The following is a 12,045-nucleotide window of genomic DNA, read 5'->3' on the forward strand; positions in this document are numbered from 1 at the left end:
TACGATATTTGGGGATTTCATTCTGCACATTCTCCATCTGCCAACTTTGCTTCTGAGATAAGCTCAGCTCTTTCAATTTTTGTTCGTGTAAAACTACTCTCAAAATTCTGTTCTTGTTGCTCAAATTTCTTCCACCAAACTCTTAACTCTAATCAAATGCAACTCAATCAGATCATTCGATGAATCCCTAAAATGATTTTCCTATCCAAAAATCCCTATCCAAGGACACTGGTCCCTAATCCCTAAGCACACACATGAGAAAATGACCTGATCTACCCTCGTTTGATGATCATGTGCGCAGCATGTGGTCATTCTGTTAAGCATTTTTGACAGAAGAACTAACGGTGCAAGGAAAATACAAGTTTGGGGTGTATAATGCTAGGAAAAATAGTTTAGGGTGTAATGTATCAACCCCGATAAAATTCAGGGTGCATAGATGCTAATATCCCTAAATAATATTTGTAACCTTGAGGTGATTCAATTGGAGCAGGTCCCTATACATAAGAAAATATTAATTCAGAGGGTTCTTTACTGATATTTAATGAAGTGGTGCATACATCCTTTTGTTGTTTTTCCTAATTGACATGAAGTGCAGAAAGAATCACATGAGTTACCAACACAGAAAGATTTGTTGAATTTAGATGCAACTTTATTCATAATAAGCGAATTAGGATGGCCTAAGTGATAGTGCCATAATTTATGCAAAGGAAACTGAGAACAAAAACATTTAAAAGGTTCGGAAATATTATTGAAATGATAAATAAAGTCCTAGAATAAGCATTCAAATTTTTGGCAGTAGAACTTGATAGGGTCCGTCTTTACATAAGCCTTTGAGAAGAATCTTCTTCATGTCCTTGTCTTTCACAAAAATAATTTGGTTATTAAATTCCACTATAACATTGTTATCACTCGTCAATCTAGATATACTCAATAATTTTTTTATGATTTGTGAAACATAAAGCATAATGTTTAATTTATTTTTTCCAACATTAGTATTAAGAAAAGATTATCCAGAATGAGAGATTAGCAAACCTTGTCCATTACCTACTACAAGCTTGTCATTGCCGAAATATTCATTTCTTTTGGTTATGTTGGATGGATTGGTAGTAATGTGATTGGTATCATCATTGTCAAATGACCAATCTGAATTAGTAGTGATATTAGGAGACGCATAGAACTTTTGTTATTTGGAATTGTATAGGTATCATCAAATCTATGCCAACATCGATCTATAGTATAACAAGCAATCTTGCATATTTGGCATTTGGATAAAAAAAAGAACTCATTGGAGTATCCTATAGGATATGCTTTGATACCATGTTGAATGACTACTGATTTCAAAAGTTTAAGCTAATGGAAGGTAAATTTTCATTTCATTTATATTTTTCTCTAACACTCCCCCTCACATGTAAGTCCGTCTCTTTTGAAATTCTTTCTAAATCCTTATATGCGCTTTTTACTTTTTTATGTTTTGATAAGAGTTGTTGAATTTTGAATTCAAAACTTCATGGATCTTTGTCTTTGATAACATGAATGTTTAGGAAAGGAAAACAAAGTATGAAAATAAAAAGGACTTGGCCAAATTTGTATTGATATTATGTATACATACAAGAGAGTATAAATACAAGAGACTTGGTTATATCATAACCCTGTATACATCTATGAGATATTATAGCAGTTATCTCTTTAATGATAAAGCTTAGTTTATCAATTTTAGATTTATATAATATAATAGGCCTTTATCTGGTAGGATTACAATATCATTCAACTTTGGACTTATCAAGAAACACATCAGCAGGAGTAATCATTACTCTATTAGTCTTCAATTAGCAAGTCTAACCTTCATCCTTCCCATCTTGAGAACCGCTATCTAATCCACTCATCTTTTGACAAGGCCACAAAGCACTACAATAAAACCTCAATAGAAGCCTCTGCTTGCCATGAAGAACCACGAGAATAGGAAAATAAACAAGCCTTGAAATTGTAAATTGCTTGAGATTAGCAATTAAAAAGAACTGAATGTGAAATCTACATAAAATGCTTCTAATTAAATAAAAGTCCAATATTTATAATAAAAGACATTTCTTTTTTCCTTTCTAGTGCATATGTTTTCTTGGAAACCAAACAGAGCATACCAAAAAGCTATTCAAATTAAAATCATAATGAAAGATCCTAACTCCCTCCCTCCAACTCCTTCAATTCTCTCGAAAGAACACAAATTTTATGCGCATAAGAAGCAAAATAGACAAACTGATCTATAATAATTTCGAATAAAAAATGCAATTTAACCAAACCTAAGGGTGACAACAATGTCATATGAAAATTTCTTGGCCGACAGTTCTATGAAATTTTATCACAAATCTAAAAGGCACACACAACCACCACGTATGGTGGTGGTGGATCTCATGGTGGGGCTGAAGCATGGAGGTTACCAAGGAGATGGTCACAGTGCTTGTAAATCACACAACGGAGATGATCGTGGTGGTCGGTTTGTGTTGAAGTTGAGATCACCCTTCCTCTTCTGTGGTGCCATCACCGTTTCCCATCCCTCAGTCATCCTTACACTCCCCAGCTCACCTCCATGCCGCCCCACTATCCGCCAAGATCGAGGTGAGGAACTGGTTGCTCTACCATCACTGGATGTTGTCATCGAGAAGAGGACTGAGAGGTTGGCAATGAAGGTGGGAGAGTACCTATTCAATTCCCCATTAAAAAAAAAAGAAAGGGCTTAATATTCCTTGGAAGTAATTTGATAAAAGGGAGCTTAATATTTTTTACTCAATCAAAGAAAGAGGTGATGCTGGCTTGTGGGAGGGAAATTTTGAAAAGATGACTTGCGAGTGAAGAGGGAAAGATTTAAATGAGGAGGAAGACCAATATATGTTGGACAGATGCGACAATTCAAGTAAAGCCCATTTTGCACAAGTTTTCAAAAACAATGAACCATGTCAGACATGACCGTGCCATGTGGCTACTCATCAATTGATTTGACGGGCTAAGTCAGATCCTTCGTATGAAGGGTGAATAAGGTACAATGGCTTCTCTTCTATTCTATCGTATGCGTTTGTGAAATTGAATGTGACAGTGCCACATGACGTGTCATCGTATTCATTTTTACTATTATATGATGGGATTTCTGGATCCGATGTATCAAATTTTATTTATACAATTGACTATTTTCGGCTTTCCAAAATATTTTTCATGTTTCCCCAACCTTCTAGTTCATGTAGTCTGGGCAGTGATGAAAATATCGGTATCGACGGAAATATCGAAGGTACGATTTTATAGAAATATCGATGGAAATATCGATATCAATGGAAATGTCGATAAAATTACGGAAACTATAAATATTTAATTTAAAATATATATTTTTATATATGAGATAATTAATATAATGAAATATTATAAAAATACAATAATTAGAATACAATGATAATAAAATAATCCATATATATAGTATATTACCATACTAACATTGTATATGAGATTGATTATCTATTCATATTTTGATAACAAAAATCACAATTTCAAACTGTAAAAGTAGAAAATAAATCTTTTTAATAATAAATACAAAGAATTATCCAAAACTATCTAATAAATTTTGTAAAGCTACAATTTAGAAGTTTTATATATTTTACCTTTTGAAATTAAAATTGATTTGTGTATTAGAAATTGACGACAATAATTATTTTTCAAATTTAGATTAATTTAATCCTCTTAACTAAATTAAGAATTTGTATCTCCATTCCCAATATATTAGGAGGAAAAAAAACCAATTTGTTAAAAAAAAGTAAAAATTACATATCAAACTTTATTAAATAAAATATTTAAATTTATCAAGTTACCAAACACAAACCCAAGCCAAAAAAACAAAAATTATAATAAAAAATATAAAAAACAGAAAAGGAAAAACACTCTCTTTGGGCTAGGGTAAGCAGGCATGTGGAGCACACATCAAATCTATCAATTAATGGGCTTAGGGAAGTAGGCACGGGAGCACACATCAAGTCCAATTAATAAGTTACCTAACAAAAGTAACAAAACACAAGCCCATTTTACCCAGAAAAAGACAAAGCACAAGCCAAAATAATAATAAAAAAAATAAAATGAAAGAAAAAGCAAACTATCCCAACGTATCTCTCTCTTTCTCTCTCCTTCTCTTTCCAAATTGTTCACCATCGTGAAATTCCATTTTATTCGAACCTTAGTAGTCCATGCTTTTTCTTGCTACGGATTTTCTAATGCACAAACACCATCCATGTGCAAACAGAAACAACATCAGCTTTTCTCTATTATCTCAGATTGAGAATCGGCAATTTAAATTTCTACTTTTTGATATCGATTGGAAACATTATCAATATCAGCGATACTTCCATAAATATCCGTCGGAAAACCGATAGTTCTGTCAATATCCATTAATAAAGTCGATATTCATAGACAACGATGACTTTTTTACGATACACCGAACAAAAATTTCTTCCCTCCCCCCCCCCCTCTATCGGTGTTGAGGCTCATCTGACATTGTCATCGATATTTTGTCAAAATCGACAACTTTTTCTTCACTGGTCTGGGTTATGATCTCCCCGATCACATGTTCAAGAGAGGAACTGGTCAAAAACAAACAACAAAAAAATATTTTTCCTGTCGTATAAAATATAAGCATGAATAGTGTCTTTAATGCCCACTGTATCAATAAAACATATGGTTGTCATATCAGATTCTTTTTTACTGTGGTGGTAGTTTAAAACGGTTGCATTCACGCTATAAAAATTATTAATTACGTTATATTTTATTTACATCTATATTAAATTGAACTATTTTGTTCCTAATAAAATAAAATAAAATAACTTAAATACATTACATTCTTAATTTCTCAAAACCTCTACATATTTTTTTAATTTTTTCCACACTTTAAATTTCCCAAGAGACAAACAGGTCTTTGGATCCAAAACGAAAAGAGGTGTTCTTTTACATTTGATAGTGTTCTTTGATTCTTGAAGTTCTTCTAAGATGAAAAGATGTTTTTTTTTTTTTTCTTCTTTTTTTTAATTCGAATACCCTGATTAAGCCAAGGGTCTAAAATATTTGGGGCTTTTGGGTTTTGGCATATTTACTTCACATCTGAAATTCTATATTAGTGTGCACGAGCTTCATATTTAATCCTCAATCAAATAGTTTTGTGCCAAATGATTTTCAGAAATCCTACTGCAGTGCACCACTGCAATAAAGTTTTAACTTTTAGTGCTTCTTGATGTTAGGTGAACATATATAAATACCCTTTTAAATATTCTCTTTCCAATAAATTATACTTGTTAATATTTCTTTTAATTTTCAAAGTTGAAATGGATGATTCTTTTATATCTTTTCATCTATTCATGCCATTAAACTTTTGGCTAAGGTTTATGATTTTTCCTATAACCTAAATACAGATTGTAGTATATATAATATTTGATTTTTAATATTTTGCCAAAATACAGAAGGTGTTGTACGTAATATTTAATTTTTATTTAAGGATATTTCTGACCTTTTGTAAATAAATACTTTTGAAATATAAAAATATCATTAAAATTATAATGTATTTAACGACTTTTGCAGCCTAGACAAAAACCACCCGTAGTTTAAAGGGGCATTGGTGCATTTTAAGGAAAATAACAATATTATCCCTTTTCATGTGGAACTAAACAGAAAAAGAAACGTAGTTGGCCATTTATCGTTATGATGCATATTTTTGAAAATTTACAGGGTATTGTTGTCAATTTTATGGTTTAGGGTGAAAATGCGACAACCCCAAACACAGGGGAAGAGAAAGAGAGACCAAAAAAAAAAAAAAAAAACAAAAAAAATTGTCTCTGTGGAAAAACACATTGGTCTTTTGAGAACTAGAGGAGATAGAAGAAAGGAGAGCAGAGAAAGACAAGACAATGGTAATATGTGAAAATTGGAAAGATTGGTTCAGAAAAATATTAATATCATGTTGGGCATATTCTTGCTTACCAACAATAATGATTATTGTCACCATTAGTGGTGATTATCCCATGCCAGTGCTTTTGTTTCTGTTTTACCGCATGCAATTGAAGTAATTTTGTCCCTTTTATGCTAATAAATTCAAGGTGCCCCGGTGTTCAAATGGTGATCATTCGTGAACATGACTACTCTAGAAGTCGGGTGGAAAATTATGCCACAATTTAGCAGTAGTGAAGACGAAGACGAAGACAAAACTTTATTTTCCATGGACCACACTGAGAAAGAACAAGTCAAAGTCTACGTTTGATGGGACTAATAGTCGTTAGTAAATTTAAATAACTAAATAGATTTATTGCTTAAATTTTGAGGGATTTATTTCTATTCTAACTGATTTTGTCTGCTAAGAACTCGATTCTTGCAGGAGACAGGCAGCTTGAGCACAAAACTTGACAAAACATGGCATCTGTACCAGTACTACCAATTCTGCTCATGTTGTCTGTGCTTCTTGTTGTAATTGATTCAAAGGCTCAAACAAAGCATAGCATCACCACAGGTTCTGTGTTGTTCCCCAACCCAAAGAGCAACTCTTCATGGAGCTCACCTTCTGGTCTTTTTGCCTTTGGTTTCTACCAACAAAGCAGTGGTTTTGCTGTCGGAGTATGGATGGTCAATCAAACTGGAAACATAATCATCTGGACTGCGAATCGAGATGATCCCCTTGTCTCCTCTAATGCAATTTTGGAGCTGACAAAAGGAGGTCTCCTTGAAACTGAGCAAGGTAAAGATACAAAGATTGGTAATGATATTTCAAGCCCTGCAAGTTCTGCTTCCATGCTTGATTCCGGAAATTTTGTACTCTTAAACAGCTCTGATCATGTTATTTGGCAGAGTTTCGACTATCCAACCGACACCATACTGGAAGGTCAGGTTCTTACTTATGGCAGCCAGTTGGTGTCTAGCAAAACTGAATCAGACCACTCAAGTGGACGATTCTGCATCGCTATGCAATCAGATGGAAACCTTGTTTCCTACCCTACTAACATCTCCAGTATGCCAGAAATAGCCTATTGGGCTTCCAAGACTTCTGATTCTAATGGTGCAGAGCTCCGTCTTTACCATAATGGATCTCTCTTCCTCCAAACGCACATTTTGTCAAATGGTTCATATTCTAATGAAACTAAAACTTTCTACCGGGCAACGCTGGATGATGATGGAATTTTCAGACTGTATTCACACTACATTGAAAGCAACACAAGCTCAAGGGTGAAAGTGATGTGGTCGACTTTGCAAAATCAATGTCAAGTAAAAGGTTTCTGTGGTTTGAACAGTTTCTGCCAAGTTGTTGGTAACAAATCCGAATGTATTTGTTACCCCGGATTTGTTTTCATTGACCCCGATGCTAATTTCCTTGGCTGCTATCAGGATTTCAGGGAAGATAGCTGCAGAGACAGTGAGGACCCATATCTCAGGTACAATATTACTTCCTTACAGAACATGTGGTGGGATGATCACCCTTATATTGTAGTGCCACAAAAGGAGGAAGCTTGTAAAGATTCTTGCCTGGGAGATTGTAACTGTTGGGCAGTGTTATATGTTAACGGTACTTGTCGTAAATATAACTTTCCATTAAGATATGGTAAAAAAGACATTGCCATATCAGCAGTAGCCCTCTTCAAGATGGTTTTGGAAAATAGTGGTACTCCGAAGGACACCAACCATACAGGCCCTCCTGTTCCTATAAATAGACCAATTTTAATTGATAACAAGAATAACATGGTTTTAATTCTGGCATTAAGTTTAGGTTCTGTTGCATGCTTGTTCTCTGTCTTTGCAGTTTCGAGTTTCATAATATACAAGCACCGATATCACAGGTATAGAAAGCTGTTGGAAAATGCTAATTTGGGGTTAGCTGAAGATTTTACTTTGCAATCATTTTCTTACAATGAGCTTGAAAGAGCAACAGATGGCTTCAAGGAAGAGATAGGAAGGGGTTCATTCGGAGCAGTTTATAAGGGGATTTTATCTGAGAGTAACAAAATTGTTGCTGTCAAAAGACTAGAGAAAGTTGTGGAAGAAGGGGTAAGAGAGTTTCGAGCTGAAATGACTACCATTGGAAGAACTCATCACAGAAACTTAGTTCAGTTGCTTGGTTTTTGTATTGAGGGATCCAAAAAACTTCTTGTTTATGAATTCATGAGCAATGGCTCACTTGCAGATCTTCTCTTTAAAGCCTTATCGCCCCCACCTTGGAGAGAAAGGGTAAGATTTATTTTAGATGTGGCAAGGGGGATCTTTTATCTACATGAAGGGTGTGGAGTGCATATCATCCTCTGCAACTTGAAACCCCAAAATATCCTCCTAGATGATGCTTGGACTGCTAAGATCTGTGATTTTGGTTTGGCAAGGCTATTAATGCCTAATCAAGCAAAAACCTCCATGGGAGTTGAAGCAACATCAACGGGGTATTTTGCTCCTGAATGGCAGAAGAATTCTTTCATATCTGTAAAAGCTGACATTTATAGCTTCGGTGTTGTGCTCTTGGAAATAGTATGTTGCAGAAGAAACATTGAGTTGGATGTTTCAACACCAGATGAGATAACACTCGTTGATTGGGTCTATAAATGCTTTAAGGCTGGAGAGTTGGATAAGCTTGTGGAGGATGAAGAAGTAGACTTCCCTACACTAGAAAGAATGGTGAAAGTGGGGCTGTGGTGCATCCAAGATGATCCGGCTTTGCGTCCTTTGATGAAAAATGTAATCTTGATGTTGGAAGGGACAATGGATATACCTATACCTCCATGTCCAGAACTTCCTCGTCTTCCTTGATATATTAATTTCATGTAGTATAATTAGATACTATATGTGTTTATTTGTACGTTAATAATTGTATTAGTTGTGCTTTTTTCTTGTTGTTGTATGCAAGTATTTGTGATATATAACATGTTGAATGCACCTCCAGAAATGTACTGAAATTACATTCAAGTTGTGCTCTGGTTCTCTTATAATCTCACGGTTTGGTTTTAATGGGTACCGCAATGATTTAATCAATCTCAATTGCTTCTCTAAAAGATAAATTACAAATGACTATTACAAGTCACTTATTATCATCCATTTTACACAAACGTTGTTAAAAAAATAAAAAAGAAAAAAGAAAAAAAGTTTCATATTAACTTTACCTAAAAGTTTTTAAAATATATTTTCAACATCTTGATTAGGTAAATTACCAATTCCTTCACAGAAAAAGGTTAATAGAACTGCATATATGCAATCATACAAAAAGGAAAAGTAGATGAAACATATACAGATAACAAAGATTAAGCTCCTGAGAATTTCCTCAACTGCTGAGATTTACATGGACGTAGAAGTAGGACATGGAGGAGAAGCAATATCAGTAATCCCTTCTAGCATCAAAACTACACTTTTCATTGAAGGACGAAGAACTGGTTCATCTTGAATACACCATAAACCTACTTTAACCATTTTCTCCAAGGTCTTTTTATCGACATCTTCACCAACCACAAGCTTATATAGCTCCCTACCAGCAAAGCACTTATAGATCCAGTTTGAAAGAACAATCTCATCTATATTTGATACATGCATTTCCAAGTTCCTTCTGCAGCATATGATTTCGAGCAACACTATTCCATAACTATATACATCCGCCTTCACAGAAATTGGAGTGTTCTTATGCCATTCTGGGGCCAAATACCCTCTTGTCCCTCTGATCCCGGTGAAAGTCCTTGTTTGATCAGGCATTAACAATTTTGCTAGCCCAAAGTCGGAGATTTTAGCAGTCCAGAAATCATCCATTAAAATGTTCTGAGGTTTTACATCGTAATGAATGATCGGGGTCTTGCACTCTTCGTGTAGATAATTTATACCCTTAGCAACATCTATTGCAATTCTTACTCTTTCATCCCAATCTGGTCGCCTTGCTTGCTTAAAAAGAAGATCAGCTAGCGAGCCATTGCTCATATATTCGTAAACCAGAAGCCTCTTTGAGTCCTCAGCACAATAACCCATCAACCGAACTAAGTTCTTGTGGTTGGTTCTTCCAATTGCTCTCATCTCTGCACGGAACTCTCTTTCACCTTCTTCAATTAACTTCTCTAGTCTTTTCACTGCAATAAGTTTTCTACCTCTGTTTAGAACCCCTTTGTATACTGCTCCAAATGAGCCCTTACCCAACTCTTCTTTGAATCCATCTGTTGCTTTTTTAAGTTCATTGTATGAAAATACCCTCAAAGCTATCAGTTCCTCATCACCAGTCAATCCCATTTGTCCATTAATTTCTCCCAATCTTTTGTACCTTAGGATTCGAATTTTAAATATGTATATGCCAGAGATTGCAAGGGACACAAATGAGAAGATGACAAAAACTATAACTGTAACAAGAATTTGTATCAGAACTTTTTTGCTTGTGATCACCTGCTGGGTTCTTCTTGGCGGAACTAACTCCGTCGTTGGCACAGAATTGGTTCCATTAATGCTTTTAGTTTCGTTCATCTTGCTCACCTTGATGAAAGCAGTAGTAGAAATGGAGTTGCCAAAATCCCTTCTAACATATCTCAGAGGGAGTTTTTGTTTCTTACAAAGATCTCTTCCATAATCGTCTTGTGCGAAAAGTGCTGCCCCACAATTGCAATCTTCTAAGCAAGAGTTCTTACATTCTTCCATGGACATGGATGCTTCCATATAATCAATATCTCCCCACAATATGTTATCCATTTTTTCCATGCCATAAAAAGTAGTATTTTCTTTTCCATCTACGCACACCTCGTCGGTATAATTTCTCAAGCAGCCAAGAGTTTTCTGATTGAAATCAACATAATCGGATCCAGGAATACACAAACAGTTTGGTTGCTCATCAAAGATTGTACAAAAGCTATTAATTCCACAGAAACCTTGAACTTCGCAAGGATTTTTCAAAGCTTTCCAAACCATAACAGCTTCTTTTACTTTTCCATTATTCTTATCATCAACTCCATGAGAATACAACCTGAATATACCATCAGAATCAAGGGTTGCACGATATAGTGCAACTTTCTGGTTATTTTCCGAAGATGATGAGCCTCCTCCTCCTCCAAGACTCAACCTACTGACCATCTCAGAACTACTAGTGTTCATGATTGCAAGAAGTCCTGTACGGTTAAGATAAAGGTGAAATTTGAATCCATTGCCAAAAGTTTCTGAATCCCAATATGCATCTATGCTTGAATCATCTGTATTTATTGGGTACAGAACCAAATTCCCATCAAGCTGCATCTTGAGATGAAACCGTCCAGTCGAATGGTCGGTATCCGACTGACTAGAGAACAGTTCTTGCCCAGCAGACAGAACCTGATCTCCAAGAATAGTGTCAGTTGGATATTTGAAACTCTCCCAAATTATATGAGAACGATTGTAGAGAACAAAATTGCCAGAGTCAAGCATGGAAGCAGAGGTAGCAGAGTATGTTGTGTTAGCAATAATTTTCTTCTGGCCATGCTCTGTTCTGAGTAGAAGCCTTCCATTTTGATCGAGTGAAAGTATTGCATTTGAGGTTACTGGAGGATCATCACGGTTTGCAGTCCAAACTACTGTGTTTTGCTCGGTACCCACTAGCCAGATTCCAATTTTAAAGCCTGATCCTTCATGGTAAAATCCAAATTGGAAATACCCAGAAGGAGAAGACCATGAACTGCGGGGAGATCTTGGAGAAATTGAAGAGTCGAGGTTTATTTGGGTAGAATGCTTTTGTTGTTGAGGTGTTACACAGACAAACAATACAGGAAGTAGGAGCAAGAAGAACAGAGTTGATGTTGAATTGGAAGCCATGATTGCGGATGATGAGGCTCTAGCAATTATGGTCAATAGTAATGCTGATTTGTAAATGGAAAGAAAACTAATAATAATAAATAAATTAAAAGGCATATAAAATTTTCTCTTCTGGCTGAATAATCAAAATTCATGACGTCAGCAACACGGCTTTTACTTACTCCACATTGTTATTATTAATATTATTATTATTTTTTAAACAAATCTGCTCAACCAATGACTACCCACTTCGTCTCACCCCACATACTTAGAAAGCCGTATAAA

The 12,045-nt window shown here is 35.1% G+C and overlaps 2 protein-coding genes across 2 annotated transcripts; one reads left to right on the top strand and one right to left on the bottom strand.

The window, feature by feature from the left end:
* The first annotated feature begins 6,323 nt into the window (after positions 1-6,323).
* On the top strand, positions 6,324-8,946 carry LOC107434683 (G-type lectin S-receptor-like serine/threonine-protein kinase LECRK3). The gene has a single exon (XM_016046169.3). It carries the CDS (start codon positions 6,421-6,423, stop codon positions 8,788-8,790), a length of 2,370 nt encoding a protein of 789 aa, XP_015901655.2. The 5' UTR covers positions 6,324-6,420; the 3' UTR covers positions 8,791-8,946.
* Positions 8,947-9,195: 249 nt separating this feature from the next.
* Positions 9,196-11,834, bottom strand: LOC107434682 (G-type lectin S-receptor-like serine/threonine-protein kinase LECRK1). Its single transcript, XM_016046168.4, has one exon. The coding sequence runs from the start codon at positions 11,779-11,781 to the stop codon at positions 9,313-9,315; it is 2,469 nt and encodes an 822-aa protein (XP_015901654.3). The 5' UTR covers positions 11,782-11,834; the 3' UTR covers positions 9,196-9,312.
* Positions 11,835-12,045: the final 211 nt, after the last annotated feature.

Source organism: Ziziphus jujuba, chromosome 5 (assembly GCF_031755915.1).
Source record: "Ziziphus jujuba cultivar Dongzao chromosome 5, ASM3175591v1".
NCBI lineage: Eukaryota > Viridiplantae > Streptophyta > Magnoliopsida > Rosales > Rhamnaceae > Ziziphus > Ziziphus jujuba.

Excerpts from the sequence above, each read along its gene's own strand:
- LOC107434682 (XM_016046168.4), bottom strand. The coding sequence starts at position 11,781 with ATGGCTTCCAATTCAACATCAACTCTGTTCTTCTTGCTCCTACTTCCT.
- LOC107434683 (XM_016046169.3), top strand. The coding sequence starts at position 6,421 with ATGGCATCTGTACCAGTACTACCAATTCTGCTCATGTTGTCTGTGCTT.